This window comes from Argiope bruennichi, chromosome 6, assembly GCF_947563725.1.
Source record: "Argiope bruennichi chromosome 6, qqArgBrue1.1, whole genome shotgun sequence".
In the NCBI taxonomy this organism is placed as follows: Eukaryota; Metazoa; Arthropoda; class Arachnida; order Araneae; family Araneidae; genus Argiope; species Argiope bruennichi.
Genome location: NC_079156.1, coordinates 60,340,473 through 60,364,703, shown reverse-complemented (window position 1 = coordinate 60,364,703; position 24,231 = coordinate 60,340,473). Strand labels below are relative to the sequence as shown.

The following is a 24,231-nucleotide window of genomic DNA, read 5'->3' as shown; positions in this document are numbered from 1 at the left end:
CATATACAAACATTTATACACATGTATATAAGATAAACAGCTTCTATCCATAAACAAGTCAGTTCTTCTACGATGTTTGTTAACAAAAACAAGTATAAAAATAAACTATGATTTCAGTTAGATTATACCAATCACACAAACACTTATACTTTTCAGTCTCGCATTCAACCTGTTGTGAGCAAGAAGTAGTTTATTATTGAAGTTTTCCTGAGCAAAGTGATTTTATTTCTTTCTCATTTTGTAAATCTTGTCAATATATTTTTTTTAATCAGAATTTATATCTTGCTGCTACAGGTAAAAGAGTAAATTCCAATTTATTTATTTCCTTTGACTTATGCTGTTAGATACAAGTAAGTACTTTTTTTTTTTTTTGAAATTCTCAATAATGTATATATTTTAGTTTAAATTTCAAAAAAAATAAAATAAAATAGATAAGTTGTTATAATGCCTTCTTATATATATATATATATATATATATATATATATATATATATATATATATATATATATATATATATATATATATATATATATATATATATAGGCCTCTTTATATGTGAAACTTTCAAATATTTTTCATTTAATATAAAATTTCTTTATCAATAATGAATTCTACATTAGATCAACTCTAAAAATAATTGATAGTACTTATTCAATTTCACCTTAATCACATTGGTTTTATTTTTCTTCAAGCATTATTGGATATTTTTATTTGAATATATCTTTCAGAACATTCATAACTTTTATTAATATTTTTTTTATTATTATTATAACAATTTCCCATCATAATCAGTTTAACTAAAGTATATTTAGAAATTTATCCTTTTTATATGTTTCTGAAATCCATCAATGTATAGATTTCAGACATTTTTATAAATTAAGACCTCTCCAAGGAAGTCGTTTATTACAGTGCTACAATTTAAGCACCAATGCGTGATGTGTAGACATGTGCAGATTATTGGTATAAAAAAAACACTTCTAAATCAGTTTCATTCACCCATTAATTTACATTTTTTGTTTTTAATCTCACAAATATAGTTTTATTTTTATATTGTCATTTATGAGTAAGTAGTGGAAGCCACTGAAAAAAATATATGAATCAGTTTCTAGGGATTAAAGATTGCTTTTAAAATAAATTATTTCAGAGCAGGTTTCCATCTGAACTCTTATTCTTAAAAAATTATAATTAAGCATCCTTCGTGCACTTCTCAAATGCCTTATTTAAAATTGATAGCATAATAATAGTCTAGAATTCCTTTAAATGAAACACCAAGCAAGTATAATTATTTATTTATTAGTATTTCAATAAATGTTAAGCACAACAGCAAGAATCCAATTTGCAATAAGTTCACTTTAGCATTTTTAATTATTTAAGAGGGGGAAAAAACAATCATTATCTGGAATTTAAGTAATTTAAACAGTATAAACTGCTGATTTGTTATGGCATTTCCCATGCAGCAGGCCTCTAAAGAGATTAAAAGAGCATAAAAGTTAATGGTTCTTATAAATTATCATTGAATTCTGTTACTTATACCCTCAACTTTACCTCATGTATTGGAGAATTATTGAAAGTTAAATGGTATTTATAGATTTTGTATCTTTGAAGAAAACATAAATATTAAAACTTTATTCTCTTTAGATATTTCCTATGGTAAAAAGTATTATGGAAATGAATAGTATTAAAATATTTCAGATTTCGTGAATTCTTGTTTTTAAAAAAGAAGAAAACAGAAAGGATCTTAAAAATTTAAATATGTGTATAATAATCTGCATATGTCTGCACATCACCAATTCTTTTGTTCCCATGCTTCTAGTTAAATATCATTAAAAAAAAATTATTTTCTGTGTCATCAATAAAGGACTTGATAGTTAAAAGTCTGTTATCGAAGCACCATGGTGATGTTTTGGATCTCTCTCCTGCATCACTATCAAAGCCCTTGGCCATCTGAGGCTTTCCTCCATTTGAGCACTTGAACTTGAGAAGCACTTCCAAGCACTTTATGCTTTGAACTGTTCATATTGTGCCTGAATATCACTCTTGTGGAGAAGGAATGTATGGTTAATGACCAACTTGACCTTCTATGGAAATGGGATCATTGATTGTAAAAGAAGAGGGACTGAAGCCAAAAATATTTAAGATTTTCTTTCTACTATCTCTTTTTCTCTTCTGTTTGTGGTGGTAGCCTTTCTTCTCCTTCTGGTATGCCAAAACAATTATCTAGAAAACTTTCCATTGTCCTATATAAGTGTGATTTTACATTGGATAGGCTATGGGATTCATCTGGATATACCTGTGAAAATGAATCCAAAGTTTATTTATTGTAAATTTGGCATGATAGAAATGAAATCGTTTTTAAACATGTTTAAAAAGTTAATGTTTCGTTTTTGAGATAAAAATAATTATCTTATTGATAGGTTTTATCTTGCATGATCTCATTCATTACATCCATCTCTTTTTAAGGGTAAATGGCAATTCTTAGTGGGAAAAAGAAAGAGGATGTATCTATGAAATAAAGCTAAATGTAATTTGCATACATTATGCTTTAGATTTGCACCTTGTTTTACAGAGTTTAATGATTTTTCAATGTGGAACTAAATACCATGTTATTGATTTCCAGAGAAAACAAGTGTATGAAATGAGATTTTATAATCAAATATTTGGATTGCAACAAAACATTTGGGTTAAAAATGCATTATTTATTGAAAACATTATTATTTGGTGATTGTCTTTATTGTATTAAGTACACCAGGATGCTCATTTCCCAAAACTAATACTGAATTGGGGAAATGCTATAAATAAAGTAAAGAATCATTCTTTTCTTGTTTGAATCAGTAGATGCACTCCTGAAGAAAAAAATTTCTTTTCCCGGTTTAAAGAAAGGTACCATGGGACTAATTAAATTTTCCTCAATATATTTATGCATATTAACTTTTCTTAAGTATAATTATTTATATTATAAAGAGTGCTAACCCCTTTGCCCAAATAGTTAAATGGTTAGATATAGACATGTACTTTAAAATGGCAAAATTATGTTTCATGTTGTTCAAGGCAAATGTACTGCTGAAAATATTACAAAATATCTCATTTTTCTTATAGTCCTCCAGTACTATTAATCTTATTCAATAAATTATTCTTGATACACCAATAGTTTAAATTTTTAAAAAACCACTAATTTCACTGCTTGTCTTGAAATTTCTTTAGGCATTCCAGCTAATTTTGTCTAAAATAATGAAATTTGAAGTGTAACAATTTAGTTTCAGCTGCTGGAAAAGGGATTTCTTTGTTTAAAATATTTATGTGTGAAGTGTGTTTTATAAAATATGATTAATAGAATCTGGTGGCTTTAGTAATTGTTTTCAGCTATATATTTACAGCATTTAAAGCTTTGCTCCATATTTTTTGCATCACAATTATAGCATGCTGTATGTATGCTCTGTCTATGCCTTTTATTCTATTATATGATAATCAAGTAACAAAAATAACCATTTTCTCTTATAATAATATTAAAAACTGAGTATATTTGTTTTACTTGCAGTGCGCTATAACTCAAATTCAGATTGAAATCTTCTTCAATTTTCGAATATGTTTTTCTTCCTAGCATTTGGAATTTCATTCAAAAATTGCTTAGAAATGGCTATAGAGTTATGGACCATGTTAATTTATTGTTAATTATAGATTGTGAAGTTATTTTTTTATGAGAGAGAGGCATACAAAGATGAGTATGATAATAAATTTCAAAAGATGAATATAAAAATGGCATGGTCTTATTTATTTTTAATCATTAAGACATTGCATCATTTTCTAAAAGCTGTGTTGTTTTATTTATAAAAGAAATAAAATTTCAATGCATAAGAAATTAACAGTCTTGTAAGAAAGGAAATGAATCTCTGTTCAAAATAGGTATGTTCAATTCTTATTATGACAGACTAAATTTGATTCATTTTGAAATAAAACAAGAACTCTATATCAAAATAAATTATAACTGGCAAAACTCTAGAGACATTGTAAATATAGAATAGAATAGTTTTTTTTTTTTTTTTTTTTTTGATAATCATACAATTATTTCATGGTTTAGTTTCTAATAATCATCAAATATTACAAACAAAATTCTGATTGTAACCATCTATTTTAACAGTTAAATCAGAAACAGTTACATATATATTTGCCTATTTATTATATATAATATGTTTATATGACACTAAACTGTTCTGTTTTGTGAGTTAATTATTCATCTCAATGCTTCATAAATAATTCCTTTTTATAATATTAAATTTAATAGCATAAAATAACTGGTTATGGGGTCAGATGCTATAAAAATGCATTAGATAATTGAATTCAAGATCAGCTTAGACTGATTACTTTTTGAATGCAAGTTCAGTTGAACTTGTTCACTTGTGATTTCTTTTTAAAGAACATTTATAGTGGATATATGCAAACTGAAAAATTGGAAGGTTTCAAATGCTATGTGCTAAATAGAACTGCAAAAGCACCAGTACCCGATAAAAGCCCATATGAAGTATGACTCAACAAAAGAAACAAGTATTAAAATCATATACCAAAGCTAGAAGAAGGCAATTGGATCCAAAAAATAAGAGAGGCCATCTGATTAGATACTGTTGGGAAAAAGATAGCTTTAGAATATAGACAAAAACTGATAAGGTTGTTTTAAGTCAAGTTGTGGTCTTGAAACTATGATTCCAAATGTGAGTGATGCAACATTACACAAAACTGTTGATATTATCTTGTAGATAATGAGGAATCTTCAGATTCAGCAATTCTTAAAGAAAATACAAAGGAATGTTTGAACACTGTAAAGAGTGGCTTATTGCAAAGTCATGCAAAGGAAATTATAAAACCTTTATACTTGTAAGATTACATATTAATGGCAGAATATTCCATTCCAGATTCTTATATCTCTGTAATGTCATCAGAGGATGGAAAGAATTTTCTAAAAGAAAACAAAAACCTGGGACCTGGATGAATTACTCTAAGGCAAGAAAGTCATAACAATTTATTGAATCTTGCAAATCAAAAGAAAAAGGAATGGTTCCATTGATAGCTATAAGGCCAGACTAGTGACAAAGAGATATTCTCATTATGATGAGATATTTAGTTTTGTAGCTAGATTTGATGCTCTCAGAATGCTTATAAGCAGTATAGTAAGTGAAAATCTTCACTTACTGCAACTTGATGGGAAAAGTGCATTCTTATATGGAGAACTACAAGAGAAAGTCTTCATGAAACAGCCAGAAGGCTACAATAATAAATCTAGTAGAGTGTGCAACCTTAAGAAAAGTCTGTATAGCATAAAACAAGTTTCTTGCTTCTGAAACAAGCGGTTTGGGGATTTTATTCAAAGTCAATATATAATATCGATTTCTGATCCATGCAAACAAAAGACAAACAAGTTTTTAATAATTTGGATGGATGATGATCTTGTTGCTAGAAGTGACAAAGAAGAAATATCAGAGTTTGTTCCTTAAGTAACAATTGGTTTTACCTGACTGCTTTCTTGCAATGAATATGAAAATGAAATGAATAAACAATGAATACGAAATATGAGGGCTTCATATTTATTGAGTAGCAAGTTTATGCCAAAAGAATTGTCAATCAGTTCCATGTGAAAGACATAATAAATGAAGATGCCCTATCAAGAAGCAGTGGCTAGCCTAATGTATTAGCTGCTGAACATCGATTTGATATTTCTTTCTCAGTAAGTATTGTGTCTGAAACATTAGATTGTCTAAAAGTCTCAAATTGGAATTCTGTAAAATGAATTTTTAAATATTTGAAAGGGGTATTAAATTATGGATTTCCATATCCTAGTTATTATTCAACTAAGCTGTTAAAAATCTACAGTGACGCTAACTATGCAGAGGACAGCAAGAAATGGTGTAATTAGTAAATTTGCTTACGGTGCTGCAGGTGTTAAAGAATGTATTTGGTTCAGTAGATCACTCAGTAAAATTGGTATACCAAATGAGTACTTGTGTTGTATGTTGATAATGCTACTGGTTTAAAATTAAGAGATCATAACATATTGATATGAAATTTCATTTCATTACAGAAAAATTTCTGTTGGGTAAATTCAGTATTGAACATGTGGAGAGTACGAATTATTCCTGACCTCCCAACTAAACTTTTAACACATTTACAATTCCAGAGACTATGATAAGAGGTGGAATAATTTTGTTTGAGAGGGAATATTAAATTGTATATATACAAAATTCCAATTATAAATATCAATTACAACAGTTGAATGTGCAAATATAACTGTTTTTGTACTTCTTACATATGTCAAAATAAACATTTGTTTGGCTCTAAGTTGATCTGTTCTGTGAATTCTGTGAGGTATTTATGAAGTCACTGAAATGAATAATCAATTCCTCTTTATAATATTGAATTTAATAACCTTAAAATAACAATGAATGTGTTTTATAGTATTTTAAAATATGTTATACTTACTTGTGCATGATACATCACACCTGCATCTGTAATGGCTTTCATCAGCATTAATGATTGTTGTGTGTGGACATTATCTGAAAAGAAATTTTTTCCATGTTTAGTAATATTTCTTAATTAATAAGTATTTAAATTATTTATAATTAACCATGTGTCTCAAAATCATCTTCACTGTCTCATATTTTTTTTAGACTTTGATATTAACAATCATTGTCAATATCATATTCATAAAAATATATTTGTTTCTTAATCCCTTAATTCAATTATAAAATTGTTGAAAGTGGGTTTTTCGAATCTTCTTTTTAATAAAATTTATATGCATGAGAAACAAAAAACGTTACCATCTGCTGTTCCATGTATTAGGAGAAGTTTCTTATCTTTGATATTTGCTGCTTTTTTAGTAACATCTGCCTTTTCATATCCAATATAATTGTCTGTGGCCCAAGGCATTTGCATGTATCTTTCTGAATACACAGAATCTAAGTAGAAGAAAGAGTGTTAATCAAAATAACTTGTTTATTACTTAAAATTGTATGTAGTATGATAATTACTTTCCAAATTAAACATTTGAAACTTGAATACTTAAGTACAGAAATTAAATATAAATGCATAATTGACAGAATATGGAACTGGCAGTACAAACATATTTATATTATAGTGAAATTTTTATTTGAATCAACAGAAAGTTTAAGGTTTTTGCTTTATTACATTTTATGTTTTCATAATGTGATTGTTTCCACTCTTTAATAAACTGATTAAAAATATAAAAAAACTATTTATAATCCATTTTTCAAGGATGTTTATTAATAGTTGAGGATTATTCTTAATTGAGATATCATTTGTTCTTTCAAAAGTCTGCATGATACTAGAGGTTTTTTTTTTAGAGTATTTATATAAAGAAATATTATGGCAAATTTTTTTATTGACATATTTAATGCATGCAAAATGTTTGTTTTATAATACAATTCAGGTAGTCATAAAAGATTCAAAAATATTTGTACATTAAAAATGTCTTGTTATCTCTACAGTTCCTTTGCTATGTATTTTTATGACATAAAAATAGTGGTATCATCTTTCTGTTTTATTAAATAGACATTTTGGTTTATGTTCTTTGATGACAAATAAAATTAAATAGACTTTAAATGTAATTAATATAAATATTTTACCATAGTACAACCAACTTGTTACTGGAGCAACAGCAATACCACAATTGAAGACTTGGCTGTCAGTTGCTAAAGCCATTATGGTACTATACCCTCCATAGGACCACCCCCAAATGGCTGTTCGATATCTATCAATGAAGGGTATCTCATTCTTTAAGTAACTGAAAAATAAAAGGAAATTGTTAAGAAGTACAACATTCTTTAAAATTTCAGTATAGCAACTTATTTTTATAAATGTTATTTTAATTTGTAAAAATATAGAATTTTTATTTCTTGTTTTACACTAGTTATTTCAAGTTCCATGCTAAAAACTAAATACAAATATAATTCAATTTACAACATGTCGTGGCTGGTTTGTGAGTGCTTTGGATAAATAGGCAAATAGAAAACTTAACAACAAATTTATTGCATATTCGTTCGAGTTACTCTGCTCAGTAACTCCTTCTCCGAGAGCAAACATTCGAATGACATCACTCTTTTAATTACACTCGCGCTAGTTGTCTAGCGCCATCTATGAATGTTTATTTCTTAATGCTTCAAAATCCAATCACTACACAACATGTTAATGTAAATATTATTCAGAAATCGAATCAAACCTGAAAAATTGTCAAATTTAGCAATTGCATGTATTTCTTAAATTTTTATAACTCAGTAAAAATCAATCATAACTTGCCTAAAATTGCTTTAAATGAATAAATAATTCACTTCGTTAATAAAAGAAATTGATCTTTAAAACAAACTTTTAAAATAAACCCTTTATTTTATCCTATACCTCATGTTTTAGTAATTTATTAAGAAAGTATTCATAAGCTGTAAAATATTTATCTTTTACATTTCAAAAATTTTCATTTAAATGGATTTATATCTATTTTAGTAGAAAAATACACACACACACACCAAATTTCCATTTTGATTGTGTTAAAAAAAGTTTATCTAATAATGTTCTTACCCCAAATCTTTATTACCAACAACAATAGAAAAGCTCTTGAACTTGTAACTGATCTATTATTAAGATCATTTACCATCCATTAAAGCATAGCCTTTCTTTCTCCTTATTGTTTCTTCTGTGTTGAGTAATAAACAACAAAGGTTCAGATACTGGCTGTTTTTCCACCAAACCACAGATTATATATATATATATATATATATATATACAAGATAATTATAAATAAATTATAGGTATTTAGAGTTTAGTTGCAAACAATGTATTATACCAAGCCCAAATTTATTATATATATAAAGTATGAATAATTAATTTTTAAAGAAACCAAATATATATATAGTATTGCAGGCTGACTTTCATTTGCATCATAAGCATAAAGCAGCAAATTTTTACAAAAATACAAAAAAAGGGGAACATTTTATATAATTAAGAGTTAATGATTATTTTGACATAAAAAATATAATTGCAATTTTAAGTTGTCCGATTGTTATTTATGCACTTTTTTATATATAGCTGTGGCCATTAAAACTGCTTATGGAATATCTATCCAAATTAAAGGGCTGTACAATTTTGCATATCAGATCGATCATTCTGCCATCGATAAAGACCTATTTTAGAATAATCATAGAACAATCAGTAATGAATGCACATGTTTTGTTGCCTTAGGCAGTATGATGTTGTTGTTTTTTTATCATACTGTTTAAGTTAAAAGTATGAAACTAAATTAATCAACATATTAATTTAATATTAAAAAAAATAACCTTGAAACAATGTATTTTCATTGATATATTTATTACTTAAATCGATATTCATAAGTACTGTAATAACCAGGTGGACATAAAGAAATATACAGGAATCAGTTTATTTATACATGATAAAGTGTTTAATTTTTCCTGACATTTTGTTCATAGAATTTGTATTTTACAACATGGCTAATAATATTTTTTAATCAATATGCTTGCAGTCAAGTCTTCTGTATCTGCCTAGTCAGATCTTTACTAATGAATAGAACAAGTGTTGTATGAAACATTATGAAGAAAAAGGGGGAAATAGAAAAAATGAATTCCAGTTACTTAAAAATTCAGGTAAAGGATGAAAAATGGAATATAGCTGTTTAAAATTTCTTTCTGTGTTAAAACATCCAGCAAATAATCATTCATCTAAAATGTTTATTAATATTTTAAGCCTATTTCATTATTTACAATCATCTTGAAATAATACAAAATTGATCATTTAGAGATATCTATAAAGGTTTAAAAATTTTCTATTTGATCATGATTAGATTGGATATTCTGTATATTTATTTTCCTAGTTATTTATTTCTTTAATGCAAAAATTCTTTTACCTTGCTACATTTAGTTGGTCTTCAATTTCTGTGCTCCCGAGTTTACGATAGATTTCATGCAGACGTTTATCACCTTGATTTCCACTTCCTCTTCCATCTATCCATGAATAGACGAAATTTTTTCGACTTGCTAAATAACTCCCCCAGTGCACAGAGAATTTGTCAGTCACCATTTGGCTACCGGGTCCACCGTATCTAAACCCACAATAAGTATAATAAATATGCATGCATTCTTAAGTTTAAAATAACAATCTAATGCTATTTTATACTAGTTCCAGGCATGCTAAACAATTGCCTTTAAATAATTTTGATGTTTAGTGGCTAAATATTATTCAGTTTTATTGAAATGGATCCTTATATAAATATTATAAATTTTGAATATAGATGTGGAAAATCTGTACTTACACATTTATTACCATTGGATATTTTACCATTTCTTCATCTCTTAGACCAGGTGGTAGTAGTAATCTGACATTTGCATCTAAAAAGAATAAGCATATATGCAAATGTGTAAAGCAACTTATATAGATTATATAATTTTTCACATTTAATCTTTCTTGCGTATAATAATAAATATAGAGAATAAATCCAAAGACCAATTAAGAACTACAAATCAAAAAGCATTTGTACTTTCATACATATTCAAGGAAATGATGCTTTAAGATGGTAGAGGATTCTTTTGCAAATAAACATTCCCTTACTTATGTTAGGTGCTTTTCTTCGCTATGTAAACAAGAAATTTGCTGATATGCATTTTACATATAAGGGCAAACATTTTGTACAAAAATGCCTCTGTACAAATAAGATAAATTAATGATCTTACTAAGTAGTTATACATTGTGGTAATTCTAACTTTTGAGAAAATTCTATCTTGATAAACAATTTGAATTATGTTGATCATTGTGAAGCCAGGTATTTTAAATATATGCAAACAAGGAAATGTAGCCTCATCACAACCCTATATCACTTTAATATGCTGTTTCCCATTATACAATGCTCCTAATATATTAAAAATAACCTTGTATTTTTTTGGATACGATACAAGATGTTTACAAAAAGGAACTTCAACTATTAAACACTTTTATAAGCTATCCTGTGCTGAAATATAGCCAAGTATGGCTCTTATGCCCCTAAATCCCATTTTCCAATTTAATCAAAAAATTATCTCTAAGTAAATAGAACACAATATTACAGATAATTACTAAGAAAATGCTGTGAAGTTTCATTTTCTTTTGAAAAATGAGATATACCATTAGAAGTAACTTTAATTTTCAAATGAGAGATTTATTTTGATTATTTGCTTATGGTTGTGTTTGTCGCAATTGTCATAGTTACTGAACAAAAGCAGTCTTGTCACTGAATTTTAGGAAAGGAAATTAATTAACTCTTCAATATGTGTTAAGTCACTAATGAAAAATTCCTCTTTCCAATAGATGGTGGTAGATTTAGACATGGCATGGACTTCTATTAGTCCAGATATTTTATATTGGTGATAATTATGATTTTCAAGTATTTAGAGAGATAAGGTATTTGTAATGTATAATTTTCAGGTATTTCTTAATTACAATGAAATAATTTAATAATATAACCTCTGTTCGCAAACAAGAGAAAATAGAACCTCTAAATTATAGCTTATATACGTAATTCTGGCACAGTCAAGAGGAGAACTAAGTTTGTTAGTTTCATTTTAGTGACAAATATTGTCACTTTCTAAAAGCGTTAAGTTCTTGTTGGATGTGTATCAGATTCATATTTTGGCTAAATAAACATGAGAAGGTGCAAACTGTGTATTGTTTGGTTGGCAATGTGATAAGTAGTGAGGCAAGGATTGTTTTTCTGACAATTCAATTGGCACATAATCTGTTCTGTAATACATTAGCTTGCTATTAAGTAAATATTATTTGAGTTTTACATGGCAATTACAATCTTATTAATATTTATTAATTTTTCAATCTTATTTTTGAAACCATTTATCAATTAAGGTTATAAATATTCTATATTAACCATTTAAATTTTATTACATTTATGCAAAATGTCTTTTGTTGTTCAATTGTTACTATGAATCTTTCTATGAATTATAAAATTACAAAAAGCAACATATTTTGATGAGAGGTTCTTCTAGTGAAATATTTCATCTATCTTATTATAGAGCTCTCCCTTAAATTATTATAGAACGCTAGTTTCATTTATTTAATTGTGGATTAATAGTTTTCAAAGTTAGAATAATACTCTTTATTCTAAATCATTTTATATCACTTTCTAATATCAACTGTTTACTTTTCCATATAGAAATTCTGTGATCGTCGAAAAATTCGATCTTGACTTTTTGGCGAATCTCCATGTTACAAATCTTCCCGAGTCTGCAAATACGTTTTTAGAATCACGTATATGTGAATATAATAACCCAAAACATTTTAGTCTATAGTCTTTAATACCAAGTTTTGGACAAAATCTGTCCGTCTGACCATATACATGTGGACAAGATAACTCACAGTTGCTAAGAGCTATATAGATGAAATTTGGTGTTATGATTTATCATTAGAATGCAAATATGTATTAAATTTTTGATTGAATCGGTCTGCGTATTCGTGTGTATGCAGATAATGTAAGTCAAAAATATAGCAACTTAAATAAATAGAATTTAGTATGAGATCATATGGCCAAAATTGTAAATTGCTATCAAATTTTGGCCTTAATCAACAGATAAGAAAGAGTCCAAAACGCATACTCAGTTTTCTTCATTATATTGCGAAGCAGAAAAGGCACAATGCTGCCTCACTACATGCAAAAGTTGACTGAGTGAGCGCTCACACTTAAGGATTGTCCTGATCTCCGAGGATTCGCTACCTTCTTCTGTGCTATCAAGAGATGCAGAGGAGAACAGAAAAGAAGGTGCTGAATATCTAAGTATGTGAAAAAAATCGAGGGGAGAACTCTCCTTCTAGTCTAATTTGATTATTTTACATATATAATATAAGAAATAAAATTATATTTTATGTATCTATTTCTTGTTTTGTTATCAATATACATATAACCTTCATGCAATTTTAAAAATACGTAATAAGATATAATAAATTACAATTTGTGTTATTTCTCTCAGTGTTTCAATATAAGAAAAATCAGAGAATTTTGTTTATTAAAAAAGAAATCATAGTAAAGCATTTTTGAGTATTGAGATTGAATTTTTCTCCTTGTTTATTGATATAAAGTGGTTCAAATAAAATGACTTACTATATCCTCCTTCTATAGGCACATTAAACGTTCTGAGCTGAGGCATTGCTGTGCTTTCAATTTTGCACCTTACATTATCATTGCTGTCCAAAAGGTCCACTGAAAGGAAAAAAGTCACATATTCTTCATTTCATATTTTATTAAATTTTTATATTTCATTATTCTTTTCATATTTCATTAAATCTTATCTCAGCAACATTTGTGTTATATAGGATTATCTAATACACTTCTTCTTTAATTATTTTATATAAATTAATTTGATCAACAGAGACATACTCCTTGCATCTCAAATATTATTTACAAATAAAATTTTCAGACTATTAAACAAATTATATATATACATACACAAAAAAGGGAAAATACAAGTGAAAAATAGATGAAAAAATTGGAGAAAGGAAGGAAAATGCCTACAATTTATGAAAAGAAGGGGGGGGAGAGAAAAACACATCACTTTTGCATCTTCCCACATTGATCTACTACAGGATTTGGGGCAGAGACAATATTTTTTCATTTAATTGTTTCGATACTTATTGCAAAAAAAAAAAAAAAAAAATCCCTTTGTGGATTTCATCTTATGATGAGCGATTAATGTGTTGATTGCCGTTTTTCACATTTTATTTCCACTTTTACTATTGATTTACGTTTTATGTAATATAAATTAGAATCATAATTTTGATATTTAAGATTTTTCCAGATTCACATTTTTTTAATTTCTGGACAACATATAACTTTAAATAAATAAACTCTTTGGGTCCAAAACTGATTTTTATCAGACATTTATCATTCTACATAATCAACAATATTCAAATCGTGTATGTGTGAAAGGGTTCATTCATTAATTCCTCCTTATCCTTTGATATGCATGGATTATTCTTTTATATTATCATTGCATTACATATAAATAACAGCTTCGTTTCAAAAGTATTTAAACTGACTCATTGACGACTAAAATGGATTTAAATTTCAAGAGTATGTCAATGAATGAAAGGTGTGTTCCCTCAGTAAGGAACTTAAATATTTAAAGAAAAATTTAAAACAAAGCAGAAAATCTATTTTCATCACAAAAATTCCTCCTTCAAAATGGGAGAACTGTAGCAATTTGAAATTCGCACATGCCACTCTGGCGTCTATTTCAAGGGTCGATTATGCTTCCAACTTTCAAAATCAATTAAAGATTTTTTTAAAAATTACTGACATTCGGCGTTTTTCCCTAGTTTTCCGGAAATAATTACATTTCTAATGAATGATTATATAAAAAAAATATTTATATAACATCTTAGAGTAAGCATAAAGATTAGAACTATCCAATGACAGTTTAATTACTACGTGAGGATTTATTTAATTAAAAATTTTTTTAAATAATCCTAATAAGTGTGCTAGGCCATTCAAATTGAAATTTACTGTTTACTTGAGAGTAGAGCTATGAAGAAAACAAATGTTTATATAGTATATTTCTGGTCTGCCATATAAACCTGAAAAAGAAATTTCGGTCCATGGCAATAAAAATCGTGATATTCCTATTAACAAAAGACAAAGTATATCATTTCAACCATGTTATTCAACACTGAATAAAAGGTACTATTGTGAGAGTTTTGTAACATTCTTATGGACATTTTTTGCGGCTAAAGATGAAGGAATTTCTTTTGCCATAACATTGGAAACGGCAGGATTAACTAAAATTGCAAGGGGTGTCATACTCTTGCTCTCAAAATATCGGAATTAAAAAGAAGGACGATTTAGCTGCCGACGTAAGATTACACGACACAAAAGGACAACTGAAGTAATATAATATTTTTCGAATCCTGTCGGCTAAATAATATGTAACATTATTTTATTTGCAGCAGAAGGCAGGTTTGAAGGCATAGACGAGGCGTTGCATTTTTAACTCTCTTTAATATCCATCTCAGGAGAGCAATTTACTTACAAGCAGACGCAGGGCGGCAGAAGGCAAAAGGGCCGAAACAAATGATCACTAGTCTTATATAACATAAGATTTCCGGTCACGTGCAGATGAAAAAACATATTTTGATTTCTGATAAGGGCAAAAGTATCACTTTCATTTGATACGTAGTACTGATGGCGCATTATTTTTACAAAGGGATTAATTAAACCGAAAGTGGAATTGGATCACGAAATAAGAGAATATTTTAGAATGAAGTCACGATGGGCTAAATTAAGATAAAGTTTTGGAAATTAATTTGGTTTAAATTAAGAGTTTAAAATATCATTACATATATATCGAATATTCTTTCACACCTAAATATGAATAAAAAATTAAAAAAAAAATGAAATAACTTACACCTAGTGTTGTTATCCGTGGCTCTGAGATCAATCCAAGGCACTCCCGGCCCTAGGCACTCTAAAATATAATATTTTGCACCGGGACTAAATATTGCATTGTGATATTTACAATCGTCGCCCAGATCACAAGTGAGGCACTCTTCGGTGCGAGGCATATCGGAATTCATATCAGTAACGGAAAACAGATGCCTCTGACTAGGACTGTTGGGCAGCGTTGTTAAATAGTACCTGCAAAAAAAAGAAGTGTTAGTGAACTAGGTTCTACTTCTTTCTTTTTCATAAACCGAAAAGAAATTAAAACGATTATATTCTTTAATCCGATATTAAAAATTATTCCTTATTATTTATTGTATTGAATCAGCTCTGTAAAAGTCTTGCGGATTTCAGAGGAGGGTCACGGAGTATTTGAACTCAAGGCTCTTAATCTCCGGAACAGGTGAATAGAGTATTGGTATGGCAATGAGATTGTTTAGTATGGGGTTGAGCGAGATAAATTGAGGATTTACTTAACAACAGTAAAAATCTCTTTTCAGTGAATTAGAAAAGAAAGGAAAATCTTATTTACAGAAATCTTTTTTATATTATATAAATTTGAAGAATTATAATATTATTATATAATTTTGAATAAAATTGAAATAAAATTTCAATAAAAAACATTTATTGATAAGTCGAGAGATTTTATTATAAAAGTCTATTATATAATATATAAAAGATTTAAAAAAAAAAAAACTTACACTTTGTTTGTATCCTTATGATGAGCCAATATTTTTGTTACGTCGAACTGCCCGTGCGTCAAGAAGGTCTTTCTTCCGTTCTAAATAAATGCGAATCAATAGATATATTATTGGTAGAAATATATTAGGAAAATTCAAAAATGGATATAATACTCAAACTAAACTTAATTATCCTGATTATTTAATTTTTATATTAATTTGAGGATCAAAATGATGACAGCACTTTAAAAATAAAATTCGACCAACTACTTGTACATAGAACCTTGTTTGAACAAAAACAGAACGTTCAGGCATTTTTTAAAAAATATATTTGTAATAGCTTAGTTTATTTTCTTGATTAAAAGATTACTTAAAAATTCGAGTTTAAGAAGAAAAAAAGAATTAGAAAAGGCATGTAAATAATTTTTTTTAAATTCATTTTAGAACAAGAAATTAATGCTAAAACGTATTTAAGCAACATTTTAAAGCCCTGGGTTGATTCACCTTAAGATTAAAATCAAACACTTCATACTAGTTAAGAATAAAAACAATACATGGTGTTTCATTTCAAACCATATCGACTTTCACTAATTATTTTAACAAGACTTGATAATATAATTGGACACTCATTTTGTTTTGCTTGAATTGTAATAAAGTCACGATAATTTTTTATTAGAAAAGATCACCATTCAATTTAGATCAATATATAATAAAGATATAGACACTATTTTTGATTGCTGTATTGTTTTAATTGTCTGTTAATATTTTTTTTTATTTTTATTTTTTTTTTGTGCTTGTCTTATTTCCAGGGCATGGTCATCGCAGTTGGCCATGCTTTGGAAAATATTATAATTGCAGATAGTTCTTTTGAAGAAATTGCCCCCCAAAATAATCGGATGATGTCATTTGGTGCAAAGTACAAACATATGAAGAACTAAATACTCTTTGAAAATAAACATTGTCTCAAAATAAATTGTAATACCTGTATCAGGAAACATTGGTATACTTATTGAGTCAAATCTTAAGCAGACAGAACTATTGCATTTTTTAGAAATTTGCAAGACAGCAATATTTTTGCTTTCGGTTCAACTATGCATATTTTAAGATTTTAACTTTCAATTCGTGACAGATTTCATATTTAATGTGCTATATTAATACTTTAATAATCCACAATAAATCTTGATGTTATAATGGTTATCTTTTAAGGCCTTTTTTTAAGAACATGGTATAAATGGTATGCTATTTTGAAAATGCCCCACTTAAAAAACACATACAAGTGATTTTTATTACAGCAATAGAAAAATGAAAAACTTGTTGACTCCAAAACAATGAAAACAATAATTTAAATTTTCTTAAATTAATTTAAATAGATTTCTTAAATTATTTCGATGTATCTGATATTCGTGGATGGCTTAAAGTTAGGTATTAATAGTCAACTATTGTCATATTTGAAATAATTTTTTTTTCTCTTATTTTCCTACTCTACCTCTGCTTTTTTGAGAAATAAAAGTATTTTCTTCTCTTCAAAGGAAGAAAACTATCTCCATTATTTGCTTTCGAATTTATCATATGAGATAAATGCTACCTTATCTAAATGTTGAATTAAAACCACCATAAATACGATAATTGTTCCATTTAATATGTGTATTGTCTGATGCAATCTTTTGAACTTAATCAATCGTTTTATTACATTTATATACTATTTTGAAACCACACGAAAGTTGCCTAAAAGACGGATTTTTTTTCGGTTGGGAGAAGGGGGGGGTCATCAGACAGAATTAGATCATCATCAGATGACACCTGAAGAAACTGCTATTCAACAAACTTCCCTTGATATAGAGGTATGTGATCCATAGCGGAAGATTTAGTGAATGTCAATCTACAAACACAACATATTTTGGGTAAAATCGTGTTTGGATGTACTGATCATTCACTCCGAAGTTCAAAGTCGGTCACTAAAAGGTCACGTGACCTTATCTTGTCAACCCGAATTGATAAGTCTGTATTAGTACGACAATAAACATCAGTCCCACAACACACAGCATGCATTCTTGTAGAATCTTGTTTCGATCTGCTGGTCATCTATCAGTCCCTTCGTGATACATGATTAGCAGATCGAAACACGATTCTACAAAATGCAGGCTGTAGGTCAGTCAACCTGCGTCTCTAGATTGATCATCGAGGCCTACTACTAACTAGTTAGCCATTTGCTTTCGATTAACCCTGTACTTGAGTTTTAGATTTACAAGGTGTCCATAATTAAACTTTTCCTGTACAATGCTTTCTATATCTAAAATTATCAGGATATATATTAGGCATTTTTATTAAACATCCTTAAAAGGAGTCAGTGGACTTTGAAATATATGAAAATCTTTTTATTGTTACATCAAAATATATATTTATATTCAGCTTAAAATAATACTACAAAATGTGTTAGTCAATAAGATCAATATTTGAAAGACCTATAGAAAAACAAATACATTGTAATGAATACTCTGAAAATAATATTCTAATTAGATTAAAATGTCCCAGGTGTCTTAATTTTTGAGGAAATTAAATGAAACTGATAATAAAGATTTCGGTTAAACGTTAAAAGAAAACAGGGTATGTGTTTTATATTTCAAGTTTTTTTTAGATACTTAAAAGTCGATTTTCGTTCAGAAAAACAAAATTCTAATGAAAATTCAATGCATGTGTGTAAAAATATTTCTATAAAATTAACATTTAACTGGAATTACAAAATCACACACAGTTTTCTTCCAAATAAATTCAAAAATTACAAATTAAGTCGCCTGAAATATTTTGAAATTTTTAGATATTATATATTTTATAATTTTTTTAAAACTAAACATATATCTTTCAAAAAAAACTCTTAAAAATAATATGTCTTATTTTATGTTAATACATATGTATAAAACTTTTCATAACCCTAAGTGAATAATTCGCAAGATCGTCTGATGGAGTCTATCATCCCCTTAAAAACTGCTTATTTTTAATGATCCTTATATATATATATAGCTTTAAAAAGTGTTTTTCTTACAATCCTTAAGTGTATTTCTTACTTACTATTTTTCTTTCTGAAGACAAAAAAAAAAAAAAAAACGAATTTTCCCTACACTAGATCCACCTATATATATTATTGCTTTCTCTGATCTTCTATCTCTGGCGGAATAACAAATCAGTCTGGAGGGCAATATTAAAGGTTTTCCTTCTGTTAAGGGAAATGCTGATAGTATGGGGAAAATTTATCTCTTTTATTGTCTTGGCTTTTTTTTTCTCCTCTCCTATTTGCATATCTAGGTAAGGAGGGGGGAGGTCGTTTGTTTCTCAGGGATAATTTTATATATTGCCAGAAATGATATGATCTTGCTTTTAAGTGACTTTAGCTCGTTGTTGAATTTCAGCATTCATTTATAATAATAATCCATTATATTTCAATATTATTTTTTAGTGAATTATTTAAATATGTTTATTGCAAGTAAATTTAAAGCACGTGATGTAGAACTTTTTTTTTTTCCCCAACAGGCTGGGAAAACGTGTATTTATTCCATTGGAGAACTTTGAAAAGTGAAAACACTGAATGCTTGATAAAGCAGAAGTTAAACAGTTAATATTGTTAAAGAATTGAGAAAGTCAACAACATCAACCCACCTCAAAATGTTGCCTATTTTGAAGGGAACAAAGAGACCAAAGAAATTGCTGCCAATGGCATAAAGTAAAGAAAATTAAAATCTCATTTTTCGATCCTTTTGTAGAACTTTTTGAAAAGGAAATTGCTGAAATTGAATGTAAAGCTAATGCTTTTGCTCAACAAGCTGAACAAAGCAGAGCTTTACTTTTCTAACAAAATCTAATGCGTTGCGAAAAGATATTACTGACTAAGAAAACTGAATAGTTGAAAGTTCTATAAAGAAACGGAAAAATTTGTTTATATAGTTAACAAAATTTGCAAATTTAAGTATCCTAAATATGTTTACTTATGCTCTTAAACTTTATTTTTTTTTCTTTCAAGGAATTGATATGTTAATGAAACGGCAATGTAATGTTTCTTCTTCCTACAACCGAAGGGAATATAATAAAACCATTTTATATACGCGATGAAGGTGTTTTAGTAAGATTTTCATGCGAAATACGTAGGTAAAATATTTTAAATATTTTCGCTTCAAGGTTCATCATATATGTTTGTATACCATTATACTTTTTGTCCATTTTGTTTTATCTCATCATAATATATAATCTCTTATCAAAACTGCTACAGCCGGCGTCATTACATAGGGATAGCGCATTTTCCCCGTGATCTGGGCGTCCCGGTTCGAATCCTGATTCGGGCATGGTTGTTCTTCCTCTGTGTTCTATCTGTGAGGTGTGTGAATGTGCCTTCCTGTAAAAATAGATTGTGCAAGCGAATGTGTGAGTGTAATCTTCATTTGAGTGAGAAGTCAGACTTCTGCCCTCGGGTGCTCAGGGGTCTTTACCCTCAGATGCTACTGCACCCCCTTTCCGTGGTAATGTGGACACGACATCATCAAACCTGCTACATTAATACTGCTACTTGTTTCTTCTTTAAAAGTACTTAAATTTTTTTTTAATTGTGCATAATATTTATTACTATTAAGTTTGATTATACATCAGAAAAAAATATGAACTTTTTTAATAATAAAATAATGCGAAACGATCCAACGAGTTAAAAAATATAGTGGACTCTGCTTAATGCTATCATTCGCTTTATATTAACAAGATCTTCTGGCTGAAATGTACCTAAATATATTCGTTTAATATGATCCCTACATCATTTAATAATCTTAAACATACAAATTATATATATAAATTTGTTTTATAAGTTTCCTTTTGGTAAATGAAAGAAGATTTTGTCTTATCTAAGAAATAAATTTTGACGATCAAACATTTTCGTTTTAAAAATTAACTAAACGGATTCTAATTTGACTTCTTAAATGTTTCTTTCTTGTAGATTTAATTCAATAGCATTTACTATATTAAAAACACGATTTTGGATTTTTGAAGAAACCTCAAAAATGCTAAACAGGCTAGTTGCTTATAAATGCTGGGTTTGCTTATAACGGCTGAAAAAGTGCAGTCACACTGAGTGTCCATTCATACATTTCTACAGCAGTGCTAGAACTATTGTAAGCATTGTTATATATATATTATATATCAGTTAAAATCTAGAAGACTGTACTCCTTAGTCCATTAGCTGTACAGCACATGAGCTGACCGTTTCTAATTTAATCCAAGCAAAAAAAAAAAAAAAAAAAAAAAAAAACCGCAAAGGGTGTTTTTTATTATTGAAGCAAATACAGATTGCATAACTCTGTCATCCAAACAAAATAGACAGCAGGGATTTAAAAGAACACAAATTTACAATAGGACAATTCGGTTGCATGAATTATATAAATCATAAGCAGACGGACAGATATAATAAGTAATACTCAGTTTTAAGAACAAACTTTTGGAGTAATTTGAGTTTGAAAGCTTTGTCGTTCGACAGAGGCTGCGGCAGAATTTTGCCGACGGGTGCGGCAAAACTAATCTGACAAAGGGGCAAGCATAATTTCTATAATTTTGCATCAAAATAACTCATAATAATTCATTGTATATTTAAGTAAGGAAAATTGAGTATTATTTACCTTTTTAAATTTAAATTCTGACCTTTTTAGCGGAAATGTCGTCGCCATCGATCGCATTGAGTTGTCAGTGGGCCGACCAAAAATAATCGGCAAAATGCGACATCTTATTTACTTGTCCCCTTGCCAATTATATTGCCAAATATAGCCAAATCACTTAAACCTTTTTGGAATATTTCGACAGTTCACAGAATATTAAGTATGATGGTGTTTAAATTATCATACTTGTTATCTCCCAGCTCTCAACAATAGTCTTAAAATGGTGAAAATTTTGCCAACAAAACTCTCAAACTTTCGCTGATGAGGGAGGGGGGCAAGCAGTTGCTAACATAAGGACAATTGCACCACTAGTAATGCCGCCTCTGTCATTTGAACTGATACACGCTTCACATGTTTTATTCAAGTAACCGTTTGGTTACTGAAAACTTGTATTCCGCAAACCCGTGTGGTATTATTTTATTTTATTTGATATTTCCTTTTCGATATTTTCTGGTAGTACGCCACCAACACTTAGGCGTTAAGATTTCACATCAGTATTTGGATACTATTTATACTATGTTGTCGACAACATTTGGCGATAATTATTTTTACTTGGGACCATCTGTAGCATGCCAAGGTTTGATGCCAGTATTTAGATACTATTTATGCTACATTGTCGCCAATATTTGACAATAATTATTTAGCTTAAATGACTGGTTCTGTTCTAATGGAAAAGTGCTTTCCTCTTTTATTTAATTCGTTGTTAGGTTTCTGACCCCATGTCTATTTCAAAAATGACTACTTTCTATAAGCTCAAACTTAAAGTCTATACATGATCTCTCAAGACATCCCGTTTGGGCTCAGAGTTGTTAAATAATTAAACTGAACGCCAGGAGTACAGTCTTAGATTTTCGGCAAAGCACTTCATAGAGAAAGAGAGAGAGAAATATCTAATACTAATTAAAACTAGCAGAAAAAAAGAAAGAAAGCCAGAAAAACTCGCCAGTCTCACACACCAGATTCTGCAGATCCCTTTTAAGGTCTTCATTCGTTGTACTTACACTGGTGTTGATCATTGCAACATGCCTGAAATATCCCGCTTTCCCGTCTGCTAAAGGGAGACGTATAAAATAAAACCTTTTGTCTTCGCCAAAGACAGGTTTGTCCTGCATGTCGATCCATCCACGACCGTGGCTCTCCCGAGGAAGATTCTGGAACAGTAAACAGATTTTACAATGAAATAAAACACTTAAGAATACTGTAAAAGAATCGGAATACTGCACAATATTTGAACAATGTGTTTACCGATTAAAACTAAATATTGTACAATATTTGAAAAGTGTGTGTACCAATTAAGATTGAATATTGTACAATATTTGAACAGTGTGTGTACCAATTAAGACTGAATATTGTACAATATTTGAACAATGTGTATATGAATAAAAATTAAATATTGTACAATATTTGAGCAATATGCATACCGATTAAAACTAAATATTTTTAAAAATGTGTATACCAATGAAAACTAAATATTCTACAATGTATAATATTATTTCTGAGACAATATAAAGACTTTAAAATATTGTAAATGTTAAGGAAAAGTTCGTAATACATTGAAAGGATCGAAATATTATACAATATTTAAACAATGTGTATACCAATGAAAACTAAATATTCTACAATATATATTAATATTACCGAGAGAATATAAAGATTTTAAAGTATTGTAAATGTTAAGGAAAAGTTCGTAATGCATTGAATAGATCGAAATATTATACATTATTTTAACTATGTGTATACCGATGGAAACAATATATTGTACTATATATAATATTTCTGAGAGAATAAAAGTTTTAAAGGCATTATAAATATTAAAAGAAGATTCGTAACACATTAGAAGAGACATAAAAAAATTAAACATTACCTTATAGAGGAATACACATAATTTTAGGAGTAAAATGAAAAGTCCTATTAAAGAAATTGAAAGGTTTTTCTTTCTAATGTGAAATTATTTTCGTGACCGACAGATGGCAGCACGGAATTATTATCTCATTTAATTTCATGTCATTCACAATCGCTTTACGATGTCTGGCAGGTCCTGTAAAGCAGAGACCGACTTGCTGATCAAAAATGCTGGGTTCTAAATTCAATTTAATTCAAATGTCATAGGTGAAATGTCAATATAATTAGGAAAAAGATATGTCAATTAAAATTTTATCAAAGAATGCAATAATTTCTAATTTTTCCGTAATGTATATTTTTTAGGCTTTCAAATCAGTAAAAAATTATGAAAACAAAGTATAAATAGAATTAGATACCAGGAATTTGGTGCGTTATATGGATATTTATTTTGTTCTGCTTAGAGAGCTTCAACATCAAAAAAATCACTCAATATGGTGCTGATACTCAGACAGAGAGAAGAGAGATCAACTTATATTTATACTTTCACTC

General features: G+C 28.4%; 1 protein-coding gene across 3 annotated transcripts in view; it reads right to left on the bottom strand.

Annotated features, from left to right (window-relative positions):
- Positions 1-630: 630 nt before the first annotated feature.
- The window catches only part of LOC129972751 (inactive dipeptidyl peptidase 10-like), a 471,231-nt gene continuing 447,630 nt past the window's right edge, over positions 631-24,231 (bottom strand). For 2 of the 3 annotated variants that reach the window (XM_056086999.1, XM_056087001.1), the window contains 10 exons: positions 22,797-22,991; positions 16,181-16,260; positions 15,445-15,674; positions 13,146-13,244; positions 10,320-10,395; positions 9,915-10,109; positions 7,630-7,787; positions 6,805-6,942; positions 6,467-6,540; positions 632-2,291 (listed from right to left, as the gene is read on the bottom strand). In XM_056086999.1, the coding sequence (XP_055942974.1) occupies positions 2,151-2,291; positions 6,467-6,540; positions 6,805-6,942; positions 7,630-7,787; positions 9,915-10,109; positions 10,320-10,395; positions 13,146-13,244; positions 15,445-15,674; positions 16,181-16,260; positions 22,797-22,991 (1,386 nt within the window). In that variant the 3' untranslated portion in view covers positions 632-2,150. Of the gene's footprint in view, positions 2,292-6,466; positions 6,541-6,804; positions 6,943-7,629; positions 7,788-9,914; positions 10,110-10,319; positions 10,396-13,145; positions 13,245-15,444; positions 15,675-16,180; positions 16,261-22,796; positions 22,992-24,231 lie in introns of all 3 variants that reach the window. The other variant, XM_056087000.1, reaches the window with a different exon arrangement.